Here is an 18,685-nt window from a genome sequence, read left to right on the forward strand (position 1 = left end):
TAACCCCTTACATATATAAAACACATAAGAGACACTGGGACTCATGTATATATGTGTCTCCCATGCTATATCAAAACACCAGTTCCAGCGTCTCCTAAGTGATGTAAATTCACCAGTCCCAGTGTCTCCTACATTATGCATTTACAGCAGTCTCAGTGTTTCCTATGTGATATATATTCTGTATATAGCAGTCTCAGCATCTCCTATGTGATGTACGGTCATGGTTGAAAGTCTTGGGACCCTTGAAATTGTTCCAGAATATGAAGTATTTCTCCCAGAAAATTATTGCTATTACATGTTTTCTTATACACATGTTTATTTCATTTGTGTGTATTGGAACAACACAAAAACAAAAACAGAGAAAAAAAGGCAAGTTGGACATAATTTCACAGAAAACCCCAAAATTGGTCCGGACAAAAATGTTGGTACCTTGTTTCAAGCATGTGATGCTTGTTCAAACTCACCTATGACAATTAACAGGTGTGGATGATATGAAAATGATACCTAAAATTAAATACAAAAGGGAAAAGTTGACTCAATCTTTGTATTGCGTGTCTCTGTGTTCCACACTAAAGGCCCTTTTACATTTAGCGATGCACCAGAGATCCGACCAGCGATCTGACCCGGTCAGGATCGCTGGTGCATCGCTAAATGATCGCTAGTGAGCTTTCACACAGAAAGATCTCACAGCGATGCAGCAGCGATACAGCGGACGATACTCACCTTTCACACACAGCGATGAAGACATCCTCCCGCCCGCCTCCACGCGTCGCTCGTCGTCACAGCAGGAAGCCCCAGCAGGAAGCTGACGACGAGAAATGGAGCCGGACATTCTCACGCGATCAGCGATAACCAGTGGGGGAGCCGGTTGGAGGTAAAATCGTTGAATTTATAGCGATATCGATATGTGTAAAACCCCCTTAAGTTACAGAGAAGAGAAAGATAAGAAAACTGCCTGAGGACTTGATAACCAAAACTGTTGAAAAACATCAACAATCCCAAGGTTACAAGTCCGTCTCCAGAGATTTTGATGTTCCTTTGTCCACAGTGCACCACATAATCAAGAAGCTTACAACCCATGGAATTTTATCTAATCTCCCTGGACGTGGATGGTAGAGAAAAATTGATGAAAGGTTGCAACGCAGGATAGTCCAGATGGTGGATAGACAACCCCAATCAAGTTTCAAAGAAATTCAACCTGTCCTGCAGGCTTAGGATGCATCAGTGTCATCACGATCTATCAGTTGAATGAAATGAAATGCTATATCAAGAGACCCAGGGGGACCCCACTGCTGACACAAAGACATAAAAAGCTAGACTGCAATTTGCCAAAATCCTTCTGGGAAAGCATCTTGTGGACAGATGAAGCCAAAATAGAGCTTTATGTTCTACTGTTTCTCGAAAACGGAATGAGGCCTGCAAAGAAAAAAACACAGTACCTACAGTCAAAAATGATGGAGGTTCAAAGATGTTGGGGGTTGTTTTGCTGCCTCTGCCACTGGTTGCCTTGACTGTGTGCAAGGCATCATGAAATCTAAAGATTACCAAAGGATTTTCGGTCTCAATGTAGTGCCTTGTGTCAGAAAGCTGGGTTTGCGTCTAAGGTCATGAGTCTTCGAGAAGGATAATGACCTCAAGCATACTTCAAGAAGCACCCAGAAATGGATGGAAACAAAACTCTTGAGAATTCTGAAGTGGCCAGCAATGAGTCCGTCCAGATGTAACTCCAATTGAACACATGTGGAGATATCTTAAAATTGCTGTTGGGAGAATGCACCTTTCAAATATGAGAGACGTGTAGCAGCTTGCAGAAGAAGAGTGGTCCAAAATTCCAGTTTAGCTTGCTCATGGTTATAGGAAGTGATTTATTGCAGTTATTTATTCCAAAGAGTGTGGAACCAAATATTATGTTGAGGGTGCCAACAATTTTGTTCAGCCCATTTTGGGGGTTTTGTATGAAATTATGCCCAATTTGCCTTTGCTCTTAGTTTTTTTGTGTTGTGCCAATACACACAAAGGAAATAAACATGTGTATAGTAAGACATGTTCATTTGCAATCATTTTCTGGGAGAAATGCTTCATTTTTTGGAACAATTTTAAGGGCACAAACACTTTTGTCCATGATTGTGTATACATCAGCTTCAGTGTCTACAATTTGATGTATATACAGCAGTCTTTGTGTGTCCTATGTCATACATATACAGCAGTCTTGGTGTATTCTATGTGATACATATACCGCAGTCTATGTTATACATATACAACAGTCTCAGTGTCTCCTATGTGATGTATATAGCTGTGACAGTGTCTACTATTTGCTGTAAACAGTAGTGTCAGTGTCTGCTATTTGATACAGCAATCTCAGTGTCTCCTATGTGATGCATATTCAGCAGTCTCAGTGTCTTCTATGTGATGTATACAGAACACCTCCCATTTCTCGAGTTATATAAACAATATGTGATCACTGATGAATTTCCCACTGTGTTGAGACATGCATTGTAATATACATTTGTTTTCAATGCTGGTGCAAATCGTTCTTTACAAAACAGATAATCTTAAAGATTCGACAGTGCTGCAGATTTACACAATCCTTATGCAGCAGCTGTGAGTGGCAACATCATCAATATATCATATAACATGATGTGTCGCACCAAAGAGAAGCAGCTCCAGCCAGGGCTTGCTCCAGGTACTAGTGGACCCTGGGCAAAAGAGCAGAGGGGATTCAGATGATCTAAGGTCCACAGGATTCAGGGTTTTAGTTCTTGTAGAATTATAAACGTTATATCGCTAAATGTACCCTACCAAAAGAAACTGTTTTTAGCAGTGCACCCTTCACAAAAGTCATTTTTCTCCTATATCGTCCTCCATACAGTTTTATGGGCACCACATTGTCCTCCATACAGTTTTATGGACACTACAAAGTCCTCCATACAGTATTATGGACACCACATAGTCCTCCATACAGTATTATGGGCACCACATAGTCTTCCATACAGTATTATTGGCACCACATAGTACTCCACACAGTACTGTATTATGGGCACCACGTAGTCCTTCATACAGTATAATGGGCCACATATAGTGCTCCACACAATATTATAGGCCTCATACAGTATAATGGGCCCCATATATTGCTCAATTCAGTGTAATGGGACCCAAATATTGCTCCATTCAGTATAACGGGCCCCATATTTTGCTCCATTCAGTATAATGGGCCCTATATAGTGTTCCATATATTAATAATACATACATACATAAAGAAAGAAATACTCATCTTTACCCGTTCCCTGCTTCTCTGGTCTCTGCAGTCTCCGGTCTTCTGACCCCATGCACCGCTTGACACAAAGACCATGCTGTAGTGACATCATCATGCCCTCTGTGCTGAGACATCAAAGAGCTTAGATGTAGAGGGGAATCGGTGTGCGAGTGAGCATTATTGGACAGCTCTCTCTCCCATCATTGTTTTCAACTGTATCGGCATCCAGGACCCTGAAACAGTTGAAAGTACGATGTGGGTGCTTGGTGCCAGCACTGGGATAGGGCCCTCTGACTCATGAGCTCCTTAGCGGGTGCATGGTCTGACGCCATTGGCGATGCGCCTCTGAGTGGGCCCACACTCATTTGTCCAGGGCCCTAGCATTTGCCCAGGTACGCCAGGTGGTGACACCGACCCTGGCTCCAGCCATCACATTAGGGGTGAGTTAGATGACTGTTTGACCAAATACAGCAGGATAATTTTTAAGATAATTTTTTGAAAGTTTCCTTACCTCTGACCAAGCCGAATGTATACCTTTCTAAGTATTCATACCAATCTTCTTCATTCACAAGTTTTGAAGGTATCCCTGCATTTGGATCCCCACTAATCAACAAGTGATGTCATAATCTCGTGATAAACTATGACTTTCAAAAGCGGTAAACCTTCTTTAATGCCCAAATTGTTAGAAGAATAGGTTTTTCAAACAATTGGGCCTTTGAAGCCAATGAAGGCAAACAAATAATATATAACTAAATAAATAAAAGTAAACAAAAAGATTAATCGGATTTGAAGGAAAGACATGCCAACATTCCAGAGCCAGAAAATTTTTTTTTATTGTCTTCTCGTGGAACCGTGGAAACACTAGAAGAAACTTTTACAAGTGAGAACATTTGATTTTATTGGTATATGACTTATTTGTACAGTTTTGAATGCACATGATGAGGACATTGGTATGGTATTATATACCAATAAAATTGAAGTTTATGACTCGGCAAATGTTTCTTTGGTGCCTCCATGTTGCAGAGAGAAAAATTAATCTTCCTACCCACAGTACTACCCTATCTGGTTTCTGGTCCATTTTTCTTATTCAGTTGGATTTAATATTTACAGCCTGGTGTCCTTACTGTCCGAGGATTGAGCAGCAATAGTAAATCATAATCTTTAAATGCAACATGAGGGAGGAGGTATCTAATGCAGGGCAATGATTTTATTTTTTAGCTTCTCAAATAGTATTTTTTTTTTTATTACCTCTGTATTTGTATTTGCTCACGTCATAGTGAGGCAGTGGCTTCAATTTCTGTTTCCACGTACTCATTGCTTGGAGAGGAAAAGAATCTAGCTCCACGGAACTTCACGAACCTTGATCTTTATTAGGTGTCGCAGAAGTACAAATCCAATCCAGATAGATTCAAATATTATGATAGCGTAACAGAATAAAATCGACGCACAACACTTCGTTATGGCGTTGTGAATGTGAAGGAGTCAAGGTTCATCTATATCAAGAGTATCCGGTCTGCACACATGTTGCTTCATTAATGAAAGTTGCTTGCTTGTGTTTCTGAAAAGATTGTCAGTACAAATCTAATTATTGTATTTGATTGTCCTAATAATGCTCATAGAAGTCTCTTCTTTTCCCCTTTTCACATGTAAAGCGCCATGGAATAAATGGCGCTATATAAATGCATAATAATAATAGAAGTCAAGGCACCCCAGAGGCCGTAACTTTCACTTTGTCTAGACAAAAGGTTAAAGTCGTAATATGGATTGACTTGTTTGTAACACATAAAATATCTAGAATAATGGCATTTTACCAGACAAGATGCCCTTTGAACATTATCTTTGTGGAAGACTGAATCTGACCATGAACTGAACTCTCTTTAATTCAAAGTTAATTTTATACTTTGCTTTCATGAAATGTCTTAGAGTAAAGTACATAAAATGCAATTTGTCAGCATGAACTCATGGAATTGTTTTATTTTCACGCATCCATACTATACATTGCAGCTCTGTTTGTTCAGAATGACTACTGGATATACTGCAAGCACAAGTCCTCCAAAAGCTCAACAGGAACCCAGTGTCGAGGTTCCCATTTACATTACGGGCAATAATTGGGGGTCACATTTGACTGGGACCTGCAATACAATTCTGGCCTCAGTGGCTTCTCAAAAGACAGGTGCATTTTTTTGGGGTGTAGTTCATTAATAGCAAGTCTGGTCTTTATTACCTGTACAAAAAGTCTTCACACCCCAGATAAAATGCCAGGTCATATAAAAAAAAATCATACCAAGAAGATGCATTTACTGTGCTTTCAGTAGAAAAAGAAAAATAAAGAGCTAGAATTATGTGGTTGCATAAATATGCACCCCTTTAAAGGGAACTTGTTACCCCCCCAGGCATTTTTAAGTAAAAGAGCCACCTTGTGCAGCACTAATGCTGCATTCTGTCAAGTTGGCTCTTTTATTTGGTGTCCCTTCCACCACAGAAATAAGCATTTTTAAAATTTGTTCGTCATACCTGTAGTTTGTCCGGGGGGCAGGTCTTTCCCCCCGGACACAGACGCCTCACATCCATCAGTCATTTCCTCCTTTCCTCTTGGCACCGCCTACTCTGTGTTCATTTCTTTTTCCTGGCGCCTGCGCTGTAATAATTTTTCTTGGGCATACGCAGTTAGCGCTGCCTGTCCACTGACATCACATGATGTCTTGCTTATCGCACCTGCGTGGACGCGCAGCCCGAGATCCCGCCCCGCAGTCTTTTCTGATTTATTCACACTGCGGGGCTGGGAACCTTGGGCATGCGCAGTAGTTCTCTTCGGCTCTCCCTCAAATCCCTCCGCCTCTTTCCTACTGTGCAGCGTCATAGGAATTAGTGATGAGCTGACGATTCCTATTGCTTTAAACTAATACTTTGTTGAAGTACCCTTTGAATTTATGACAGCTTTGTCTTTTTGAGTAAGAGTCTATCAGCATGGCAAATCTAGAACTGTCAATCTTTTCCCCCTCTTGCTTACAGCAGTGCTCCAGATCTGTCAGATTGCAATGGCGTCTCCTGAATACAGCCCTCTTCAAGTCATCCACCCATTTTCAATTGGATTCAGGTCTGAAGTCTGGGCTTTGTGTGGGCCATTCGAAAACTTTTTGTGATGGTGATAGCGCAACAGTGAGTGGTCTCCTCTCTTTCAGGGGTCAGATGATCGCAGTGCTTGGCCACACACATGCCTGCACAGGTTAAATTTGATTTGCTTTCCAGATTTCCCCTGTTCACTTGTTGCCAAGGTTAAACACTCCTATTTGTCTCCTAAAGCTTTCTGTCCTGAGTTATCTCAGCTGTTCTAGTTTTCTCAACTCCACTCCCCTCTGGTATAAGTATTCACTTCTTAGCTTGGGTAGTTGGCAGTGATAGTTTCAGATTGTTATAACTTGGAATCAGTTTGCAGCTGTTAGCCATAGAAAGAGAAGTCGCTTAGGAGTCGTCTCTAGAGATTGCTGTTTGGGAGTTTGTCTGGTGTCTTTGTAAGGGGGTGAAAAGGAAGAAGAGCCTAAAAGGGGTTGCCTCTCCGGCTCTGTACCCGGAACCACCTAGTCAGACAGCAGGGTTGCCGGGGGAAGACATTCTGGCCCGGACTGACTGAACCCTGTGACCGTGGGGGGCTGTGACAAGAGGGAAGGGGTGCTGGACAGGAAGCTGTGCATGGTAAGAGCACAAAAGCAGAGCACACCAGACAGAGCAGAGTGCGCCAGACAGAGAGCAAAGGACTGGGACTGAAGGACAAGGCATTGAAAGCGCTGTATGTGAGTACGTGGACTCGGTAGCCTCTGTGACCAGAGGAGACTTCCCCCCTGAAAGTGCAGAGACATTGACCCGAGCGCGCAGTCCCGATGACCACAGTGACAAGCCGGAGCCCATGAGTGTGATAAAGAGACTTCATAGTGTGCACAGCATCGTTCCTGCGGAGAGACAGATGAGGTATCATACAGAGACTCAGAGCAGGGGAGATTCAGGTTGGCATCATCTCCCTGCTCCTTGCCTTAACCCCTGGAGGCCCCAACTTCATTCAGAGGAGAGACTGTAGAGGCTGCAGTGCCACTGTTGTCAGTGCCAACGTGGGAGAAGGAGACCCTTCAATCAAGCTTTCCCCGGACTGATAAGTTAGAATAATCCTAGTTTAACCATTTCAACGCTGCATAACTGTTATTTAGCTTTCTTTAGTACCATTTTGCTGCTTTACTGTCACATATAACCCCCCACTGTCCTCCCTGCGTGGAGAGAAAAGTCCCTGTAAATAAACCTTTAACTCTTGGTCTGTCTCGGATCCGTGGCGACATACTCAGCACCTGCAGTTTACTACATCTTCCTGGTATAAGGTCCCCATTTTGGAATAATACCCCCCTTCTGGAAAAATGCCCTATCCTGGTATAATGTCCCCATTGTGGTATAATGACCCCATCCTGGTGTAATGCCACCGTCCTGCTAAATGTTCCCATTCTGGTATACTATCTCGCATCCTGGTAAAATGTCCCCCATCCTTGTACAATGGCCACATCCTTGTACAATGTTCCCAACCTGGTATAATGCCTCCATTCTGGAATAATACCCCCATCCTGGTATAATATCCCCATTCTGGTATAATTCCCCCATCCTGGAATAATATGCCCATCCTTTAATAATATGCCCATCCTGGTATAATATTCCCATCATGGTATGATGCCCCCATTCAGGTATAATGTCCCCATGGGTCGCCCTCCCAGGGCTGTGGGGTACTTGGTACCGGGCTGGTCTCTCAGAGGGGAATGTCACAGCAGCGGTGACCCCGTCCATGGCCCTGGGCGCCCATGTAAAGGGGATGAAGTGATGGAATAAAGTCTATGAGTGGATGATTCGTGACACCACCTGTGGTGTTCGGCAATGAAGATATTAAGCCGACGCTGCGGACAGATCCCCTGGGATAGATGGTGTGGTGCAGCTATGATGTTGTGGCCCCCCACAGGTGGGGCAGTAATCCCAGGGCAGTGAGGATAGGTGTTGAGGAAGAGGGTGCAGTATCAAGCACAGAGATGTAGCAGTGCTGACGGGGTTGCAGGAAGAAGGCAAGGACACAACAGGGTGCAGTTTCTTTACCTTTGCTTGGCAAATGCAGTACAGGGTCCAGATTACAGATGGCACAGGAGCTGGTTAGCCTGGAACAACTCAGGAATCTCTATGCAGATGGGTTGTGTAGTCTCCTTCTTAGCGCTTATTTTTAGGTACTTTCAGTACTGTGTTAGACTGAAGTTCCACTTGCTTATTTTCTTTAGAACTCCCTCGTATGGCAGACAGCTGTAGTCTTTCTCTTCTGGCTCACACGTCGCTGTTGTGCCTCCGAGTCTTATGTGGGAATAGAGCATTTACAGCTTTCTATTCCTCCGGTTTCTGTTACAGGACCATCAGTGTCCGTACAGCCTTGGAGACCGGGCTCCAGATCATGCGCTATAGCTGGGAATGAGCCTGAACTCTCTGCTCAATCTCCCAGCTCTTCTCCTCACGTCTACACACGTTGCCCTCCTCACACGAACTCCTGATTTCTCCTTCCTGGCCCTCAGAGAGCAGCTCCTCCCCCAGTTTTGGTTCAGAGCTCCCTCTGCTGACCTGGAGAGAGACTGTGTTGTGTGTTGTGGTTAACTGACAGAGATCCTTCATTGCTTCCAAGCATGACATCACTCTCCCTAGGAGGAAGGTAATGCCACTGTGGCGACCATACTCCTGGGGGCGCCACACCCATCCTGGTATAATGCCATCGTCCTAGTATAATGTCCCCATTCTGGTATAATGTTCTCATCCTGTTATAATGTACCCATTCTATTATAATATCCCCCGTCCTGGTATAATGGCCACCATCCTAGTATAATGTACCCATTTTGCTATAATATTCCCCATCTTAGAATAATGTACCCATTCTGCTATAACATCCCCCATTCTGTTATAATATCCCCCATCCCAGTATAATGTCATTCTTGTATAATGTTGTATAATGTCTACAATGCAGGTCCCCTTCCTGTTTTTCTCCAGCATATTTTAAAAAGAAACAAATTATTATTCTCACCTTCATACGCTCCCACGCCATTCTGGAGCTCTCAGATTACTTTGGCGTGCTGGCAAAGGCAGCTCATGACGTCACTGACATGTGCCGCGCATCATTGGCAAGTCAATGTAAGCTGCCTGCCTCTGATTGATTGGCAGAGTGTAGTGCAGCTCAGCCACCCGACGAATCTCTACACCGCAATACATTTCTGAGGAGCATATCCAGGTGAAATTGGCATCAGCAGCCCTGGTCACGGTCACGCCCTTTGCCACAATGATCGTTACGCCCCTGCTCAGGAGGGGAAGGAGTGCTATTTGACTTTTGGGGCACAGATTTTCCTAAAATAGTTTGCAGACTCTATTTGCAGACCCACTAAGTGCCAGAACGGCAGAAACCCCCATCAAATGACTCCATATTTGAATGTACACCCCTTTGGGAATTAATTTATGAGTGTAGCCATGATTTTAACTCCAGGGGTATTTTCCAGAATAAAACATGCAGTGGATGTTTCAGGGGGAAAATGGAAATATGCCATTGTATTATTCAGTATATTGTAGTGCCCCACACATAATGCCCAGTTTGTGCTTTTGGAAACATGCGCCCCATCAATTAAGTGGGTTCTTCTTGCTTCAGTAATGCCAAACATGTGGGCGCTCGCTGCAGTTTAGGTACACGGTAAGGCTCAGAAGAGAGGGGGCATTTGGCTGTGAGAGCACACATGTCCTTGGATTTCTTTTGGTGAGAGCCATGGCACTTTTCCAGAGCCATTGTGTACCAGTAATGTGGAAACCCCCTATTTTTCTGTTACTAGATGGCGGACTTGAGTGGGGGCTTGTTTTTTTGTGAGTTGAGTTGATGATTTTATTGGTAGCATTTGGAGGTACATAACATTTTTGATAAGTTCACATTTATCCTACAATCTATGCTCAGCACGTATATCATGGTTTCCATGTAAATTTCTGAAATACTTGATTCAGATAAAACCCCTTGATGGATCCATTCACTGTAATGAGACAGGCATAGCTACTCTGGTATCAGTCTGGCCTCTGTTCATCGGGGTCTGTCTTTTAAGAGGTGCACAATACTGTGGCTTACCTTGCATTTGTGCATGCCTTAAAAAAAAGCTTAAAAAATTGACACCGCCTGATCATAGCAGAGCTGTAAGCGCTCAGTGTAAAGTTCAGGATAAATGTGAGCCGAGCCTTACTGCGATCTTTGGGAGGCAGAATGAGCAAATTAACAGCAAGTGGGGAATTGTTTTTATTTATTTTTTACGATGTTCTTCGTGCGGTATAAATGATAAGACATCTTTATTCGGCAGGTCAGTACGACTACAGTGATATCAGATTTATATAATTTTTTAGATTATGCTGCTATCACACACACAAAAAAAATGCTTTTTTTTGCAAAAAGAGTTTTTGCATCCCCATATTTTGAGTTGTATCAATTTTTATGCTGACAGAGGCATGTGAGGGCTTGTTTTTTGCACAATGGGTTGAAGTATTTATTGGTACCATTTTTGGACACAACCTTTTTTGATCACTTTCTATTACAATTTTTGGTAGACAAAAGTGGCAAAAAAACAGCAATTTAGGAATTGTTTTTATATGCTGTGTGGTTAAAGTGATAACACAGCTTTAGTTTTCGGGTCGGTACAATTACAGTGATACCACATTTATATTGTTTTTTTATGTTTTTCTGCTTTTACACATTAAAGTTCTAGAAAAAAACATTGTTTTGTATGGCCTCAATCTAACAGCTATAGCTTTTTTCAATTTTCTGTTTATTGAGCTGAATGTGGGCTTGTTTTTTGTGGAACATGATGACATTTCAGGAATACAGTTTCTATTTACATCCGACTTTTTGATCAAATTTTATTCTTCGTTTTGTTTGGCTGTTCTATTTGACTGTTTTTTTATTTTTTCATAGTGTTCACTGAAGGGGTTAAATAGTGTGATAGTTTTATTGATCAGGTTGTTATGGATGCGATGATACCAGTTTGTGCTTTTTTGTTTAGTTTGTTTTTACATATGCAAATTTATTTATGTAATATTTTTGACTATTTCTTTTCTTCTTTAATATGTAGGTATTTTTATATTGTTATTAAAAAAAAATTGTTTTACTTTTTTACTTTGTCCCTCTATGGGATTTCACCTTTTACTTCTCTGATCACTGCTCGAATGCATTGCAATACACATGTACAGTATTTCTATGCATTAAAGTTGTCATGTGATACTGACAGAAAGCCTTTTAGATCATACCTATTGCATGGTCTAACAGGCCACTGTAGCTGGCAGACCCAGAAGTCAGTATTTGGCTGGGATCACACATGCGAGAAAATCGGACGAGTCTCACGTCTTAATACCTGGCACTGCCACCGGTATTCGGGAGCTGAGCGTGCGGCTGCATGTATTTCTATGCAGCCACACGCTCCGCTCCCGAGTGCTGGCGGCAGTGCCAGGTATTAAGATGCGAGACTTGTCTGAGTTTCTCGCATGTGTGATCCCGCCTTTTACTTTCAACTGCCATGACAACAATCCGCTCTTCACAATTGTGTTGCAAGAGTACCCATTTGATGAGAGAGGGAGCCCCTCCCTCTCACAACCCTCTAAATATCATGATCGCTATTTATTGTGGCATTTAGAGGGTTAAATAGTCAGGTTGGCTGTTACAATAGAAACTTGTATTCAGTGAAGATAGACTTTCCCATTGCTGAGATAGAAGATGACAGTTGGTGCTTTTAAAATTCACTGGAGGAGCGAGTAACTAGAGGCCGACACAGATATTCTGCTGAAGGTTCCCCTGAAATGTCAGTTACAGTTCTCCATAGAACTTTATGAGCACCAACTATCATCCTCTAGCTTAGTAATGGGAAAATCTGTATTTGCTGAAAACAGATTTTACCTGTGAATTGAGGGTTTAGAGAATGAATGATGAGTCCAGGAGAAGAAAGCAGATTTCTATAATAAGATATATGACCAAGTTTCTTTTTTTCACTTATACTATTGATTTATGAAAAAAAAAATTAAATGACTGTTATTCTTTAACTTCTACTGTACTGCCCTATAACATGTTGCTGGTATATAGATAACAATGATTGTGGGATATGTTGCAAATATTAAATATATATCTGTTTTTCCTTTGGTAGGCACACGCCCGAGTTTGGCATCTTTATGACACTGAATTCCGCCCCATGCAGAAAGGTCAAGTATCTATAGCGCTGGCTTCTCATTGGATCGACCCAATCAATATGACGCAAAACTGCATCCAAGAATCCAGCAAATCTCTTGATTTTGTCTTGGGATGGTTTGCCAGGCCAATATTTCTAGACGGGGATTATCCCGAGTCCATGAAGCACAATCTATCTTCCCTGCTGCCTGAGTTTACTGAAGACGAGAAGAGGTTCAATAAAGGAACAGCCGACTTTTTTGCTCTTTCCTTTGGGCCTATTCTGAGTTTTCAAATGCTGGACCCACGTATGAAGTTCCAACAAATGGAATCATTATCTCTGAGGATGCTCCTGTACTGGATAAGCATGGAGTACAAGCAGCCACCCATATTCATTGTAGAGAACAGCTGGCTCATTGCCGCCTTTACAAAGCGTGAAGATGCTAAGTATATGTATTATCTCAAGACATTTGTCATGGAGACTTTAAAAGGTATGTGAAATGTGGACCCAAAAAAGATAAATGTGTAAAAAATACACGTTTGGAAGTAAAATATCCCATGATTTAGCTGTTTTAGGCCCTTTACTTATTCTGCTTTTGGCTCAAATACCTGTTTTTTTATTAAATCCCAATGAATCCCGTTAGACATAATTCATATATAGGGGTTCGATGATTTCCATTGTGGTTAGTTTGACGAGAATAGTTTAGTGTATGGCTCTGGCCAGGACGATCCCTGGTAATCAGTTTTTATTTTTGAGGAAAACCTGCATCTTGCAATTAATTTATTACATGTGACATCACATGGCTCATAGAGGGGGCTCCAAGCCTGCTATACGCTTTATAATATCCATAGGTTACAAAGGTGGTTATGGTAAGTGGTCATCCTTATGAGCTCACTCTTTTAAATCCAGTCAATATACGTAAAAGGGGGTTTATATGATCAATCGTCTTTTCAAAATAAGCTGTCATGTGTATGTGAGAAATAACACTATTTCTGGCCATTATATGATTGTACCCTACTTTATCACCAGTTTTCTGTAGGCTCTATCTCTTAATTTACAATTGACTCTGAGCTGGGAGGAAACTATCAGCTATGATCTCTCCCATACACAGCATAGTACATGGAGAGGTATTAGGTAAACTCCTATTTTCATCTGGTAGCACATGGATAGAAGCATCAGCAACATGGAGAAAATTATGCAGCAATACTGAGCAGTGTAGCTATGAATCCAACTCTGGGGTGAGGTAAAATACTTGTGAGAAAGCTCAGAACAATCTTTATGTTTCTCCCTTTGCCTGTTTTCTCACCCTGCTCTTTCCCCTTCATGCACCGTTGAGTATAATAGAAAGTGTAAACTGATACCTCACTGTGCTGCCAGTCTGTTGGACAAGATGAAGTTGAGCTCTTTTACAGAGTTAAAGGGGTTGTCCACTACTTGGACAACCCCTTTCTTATTCCTCATGTTTGGCCCCGTTAAAATGAAACAAGTTATACTCTCATTTGGTGCTGGCGCCGTTCAAGCGGTGTTGGCTTTTGCATTCCCAGGGCTCACGTGAGGTTATCATGTCTCGTGAGTCCCGCACCCAATCAGCACCGATGTCACTGTCCTTGCTTTCAGATATATTAACATTAACAGGAAATCAGGGCTGCTGCTTCTCTCTGACTTCCTCTGTTGGTGAGTTCAGGAAGCAGAGGAGAGGGTAAGAAAGGGCTCATAAGTGGAGAAAGCAGATTTCACTGATAAGATATAATACAAAGTTTCTTACAATCTCCAGTACTATTCATTTATGCAAAATTTGTTGAATGGACAGGTCCAATTTAAAGGAGTTGTCTCATTTTCAGTATTCATGTGTGCACTGCACCCCATCCTTACTTTCTGCTTGGTTGACAGTTTGAACCATTGGCATCGTTGCACCGCTGGCGTGAACTGCGCAATATCCTATGCTACAAGCATGAGAGGAGCGCAGTGGCACTGAGGCTGGCCTGGATGTGGAACTATCAGCGCACTCCAGCGAACCGGCTTCAGACCAGCACTTGCAAGTTGTACTGAATTGAGCTTGAGAGCAAAGTGCATGTTCGGCCATCCCTGATAGACTGCAGTAGTGACTGTTATCCTAGGTATTGAGCAGTAAATAATAAAAAATAAAAATCTTTCCATTCTTGGAATGGAAAGGATTTATATTAACAAGTAATTTGCAATGCTGCTTGGTTTTGCAATTTCACCCATTTTAGACAATGAGAATAACCCTTCTAAACAAATACGCAGTATACTGTGATTACGTCGCTAGTTATATTTCCAGCATCTAACAAACATATCACTTCACAGTATCACTTAGATTATTGACCATACAGATAGAGTAAATATGTAACTACAATAAAGATATAGGGAATATGAATGCATGAGTTCTAGTCCCGACAGATACTAGTTAATCTGATGGTCCCTAGTGATGAAACTAATAAAATGAAATTATCTACTGGTTGAAAAATTAGTTTTGTCTCATCAGGGATATATACAAAATCTTTAATATTGATGCTAAACGATAAATAACTTTATTAATTGTATTTTAAACATGGAAGAAGTGTATATATATATATATATATATATATATAGATAAAATATTTATTTTACTTATCTTTTATAATCATTTCCCTGTTTGAGCACGAGGATTTTGCAATCTTCTTAAAGAAATGGGAATTATAAGAACAATTTTACCCCATATAAAAAAAAAAAACCACAAAGAAAATGAGTTTTTTTTTAATTAGATTCCAAGTAATACAGATTCCACCTAAAACTAGCCTCCCAACAGTTTGTGTTTTTAATTGATGATAATTGATTGAAGGGTGGAACCTTTTTTCCCCCCTATATAAATGTGTCTTTTAAAGATATACATGACTTTTCCTGATGATGGCTAATTTTATGTATAGCCGAAACGCGTTGTGTTTTTATGTCTAATAATAAACTGGATATTCCTTGAGAGTAATTAATGAATCAGCCGGAAGCGCTCCTTGACAAACTGGAAATCCTTTTCTGCACTCAGTGATACAGATTAGATATTATAAAAAACTTTTTGACAGTTAGAGTGATCAATGAGTGGAACAGGCTGCCACGAGAAGTGGTGAGTTCTCCTTCAATGGAAGTCTTCAAACAGAGGCTGGGCAGACATCTGTCTGAGATGGTTTAGTGAATCCCGCATTGAGCAGGGGGTTGGACACGATGACCCAGGAGGTCCCTGCCAACTCTACGATTCTATGATTCTAAGATATAATATTGTTTTTGCAGAAAAAAAAAAAGAAAATGAATATTGTGTGACATTTGCTTTCTGCATCAATTTCAGCAATTAGTATAGACGGAGTGAACGTCATCGGATATACCGCTTGGTCTCTTATGGATTGCTTCGAATGGCACAGAGAGTACAAAATTAGAAGAGGATTATTTTACATCGATTTTGCAAGTCAAAACAAAAAGCTAATGCCAAAATCGTCAGCGTTATTTTATCAGCAACTTATCAAAAAGAATGGATTTCCACCATTACAGGAGAATCGACCTGTCCAAGGAACATTTCCATGCGATTTTGCTTGGGGAGTTACGGCATCCACAATACAGGTAATAGAAGTTAACTTTTTGTTAGTAGCTTTTAGTGATTATTATAGGAATTTTTGTTAGTAAATATATGTGTTTAGTAGTATTGAGATAATAGTTTTATTTACTTAAAGTTGTTGTACTGATATAACTGGGCCGCCCGCCAAAAATTAATAGAATACCAATTTATGTGATATTTTTGGGAAATTTTCACAGACAAATGCAAAATGTTCAGGATTTAAATTTTTAACTATGTTAGTATTTCATAATCCCTGGTATCTACAGCCCCCAACAATCCCAAGAACTAGTGCTCTGAAGAGCTCCTGTGAAAGGAGAGGTCGATCATGCTGATCCATCCATTCTTATGAGAGTGTCGAAGACCAGCAGAGCCCAATTTCCGACAGTCCCATTAAGAATGAATGGAACTGCAGTGGGCCCAGTCGACCACCAATCCATTCACACAGGGCTGATAGCTGTCATTTGAATGCTCACTTGGATGATAAAGGGTATACAATTGCTACTTTATACCCCTATTAGCAATTTATCACCCCTGAAAAGAAAAGAATTGGGAGTTGAGATTTCAGCTGCCCGATTCTTGTCCCCAACAACATTTTCTAACAAGAGAATGTCTGGAAAAATTCATTCATCCCAGACAGTCGGCCACCGAAATCAGCAGTTTCAGACGATCATCATCGAAACAGTTTGGGGGTCTTTAGACCTTTTGCACTCCGCCAGTTGTACAGATCCATAATTGGTCACTCCTAGACTTCGATGGGCCTCTGCTATACTTCTGAATGCCTCCTATTTCACAGGCCACAAACTTGTGACATGTTGTATAACTTTCAGTTTTATGTATGACTTCTCGTATAGGAGGATTGTGAATATTTATGACATTTGGCAGTGAACTATACTAGAAAGCCCCAAGGAAGCGTGGATATATTTTTTCTTTATGGAATAGGGGTAAATTCACCTTTGACTAATATTGGATGCAAACCATGACAACCACATGTGAAAAACCAATATTTAGTGCTGATAGAAGCAGTTCAAGATACAATTCCTGGGATTATGTTGAAGTTAACGTAGCAATATATGACATCTTCTGTTTTATGGGTTTTTTTTGTGTGGCAGATTGACACAATGCCGGCCCAGTTCAACGACCCTAGCATCTATGTATGGGACATGAATAAGACTAAGGGACTTACAAAGGTAGATGGTCTGAAAATGCCAAAAAGAAAGACACACTGTGCTGACTATGCCTCCATAAGGCTTCAAATATCTATGCTACGCTCGACGTACATCAACCATTTTTACTTTGCACTGAAGTGGAATTCTATCATTCCTCATGGAAACATTTCTCAGATCAATCACAGCATTTTACACTATTACCAGTGTTTTGTAAGTGAACTTGTTCGAGCTAACATTACTCCGGTAGTTGCTTTGTGGCAGCCGATGGCCGAGCACCAAGGAATGCCTTCAAAGCTTTATAAAATGGGAGGATGGGACTACATACACACCGTTGATGCATTTGTTGAATATGCCCGGTTTTGCTTCAAGGAACTTGGAAAATTTGTGGCCATCTGGATAACCATGCATGAGCCCCCAGTGAGAAATCTAACCTCATCATCAGGGCATAACCTTCTTAAGGCCCATGCGTTAGCTTGGCATCTGTATGACAAGGAATTCCGAAAGTCACAAAACGGAAAGATCTCTTTGGCTCTCCATGCTGATTGGGTGGAACCTGCTTCTCCTTTTTCTCGAAATGACAACAACACAAGTGAGAGAGTGTTAGAATTTGAGGTTGGCCGATTAGCAGATCCAATATTTCTCAGTGGAGATTATCCAAAAGTGATGCGTGAATGGTTAAGTCAGAGGAACAGTCATGGAGTTTTTGACTTTCATTTACCGCATTTTTCAGAAAATGAAAAGCATTTGATCAAAGGGACCTTTGATTTTTTTGCCTTAACCCATTATACTACAGAACTTGTACATTGGGAGATGGAAGACACTGTACGATACGATTATGCACTTGAAGTTCAATTTATCACAGATAGTACATTCCTACATTCTCCACACAAGTATGCAGTGGTTCCCTGGGGTCTGCGAAAAATATTAAACTGGATAAAAACCAAGTATGGGGATATCCCAATTTATGTGCTTGGAAACGGGATTGATGATGGTAAGCTGGATGACAAGCTGAGGATCTATTACATTCAGCATTACATCAATGAGGCGTTAAAAGGTATGTTTTTACTCCTTTCCTTTCCTTTACAGTTCTTGCTGCATTCGATGGTCTTATATTGGGGGTTTTGCTGCCACCTTTGGCTCCAGGGGCAAGTAGAGGGCAGGAGACAACATTTTTGTTTTTATTGCTGCCTAAAATGAATGAGAAAGTGGAAGCAAGAAAAGTGCATGCAAAAAAGGGATGGGGAAGGAAAGGGAAGGGATGAAGTTTCATGCTTCTGGGGCTTTAACAGTTGTGGCAGACCAGACCTGTGAGATGAGTAAAGAAAGGTGAAAATAAAGTAAGGGAGGTAAACTTAAAACGAAAAGAGGGGGAAGGAGTAAGCGAAAAAATAGGGGGTGAAAAAAGAAGGGAAGGGGAAAGAAAAAAAAAGTAACGGTGGAA

The 18,685-nt window shown here is 41.2% G+C and overlaps 1 protein-coding gene across 1 annotated transcript in view; it reads left to right on the forward strand.

The window, feature by feature from the left end:
- KL (klotho) overlaps positions 1–18,685 on the forward strand; it is a 94,328-nt gene that overhangs the window by 72,033 nt on the left and 3,610 nt on the right. The window contains exons 2-4 of the mRNA XM_073583195.1: positions 12,460–12,970; positions 15,815–16,083; positions 17,188–18,298. Of these exons, the coding sequence (XP_073439296.1) occupies positions 12,460–12,970; positions 15,815–16,083; positions 17,188–18,298 (1,891 nt within the window). The remainder of the gene's footprint in view (positions 1–12,459; positions 12,971–15,814; positions 16,084–17,187; positions 18,299–18,685) is intronic.

The sequence above is a fragment of the Dendrobates tinctorius genome, unplaced genomic scaffold, assembly GCF_039654945.1.
Source record: "Dendrobates tinctorius isolate UK_male_01 unplaced genomic scaffold, ASM3965494v1 ptg000075l, whole genome shotgun sequence".
Classification (NCBI taxonomy): domain Eukaryota; kingdom Metazoa; phylum Chordata; class Amphibia; order Anura; family Dendrobatidae; genus Dendrobates; species Dendrobates tinctorius.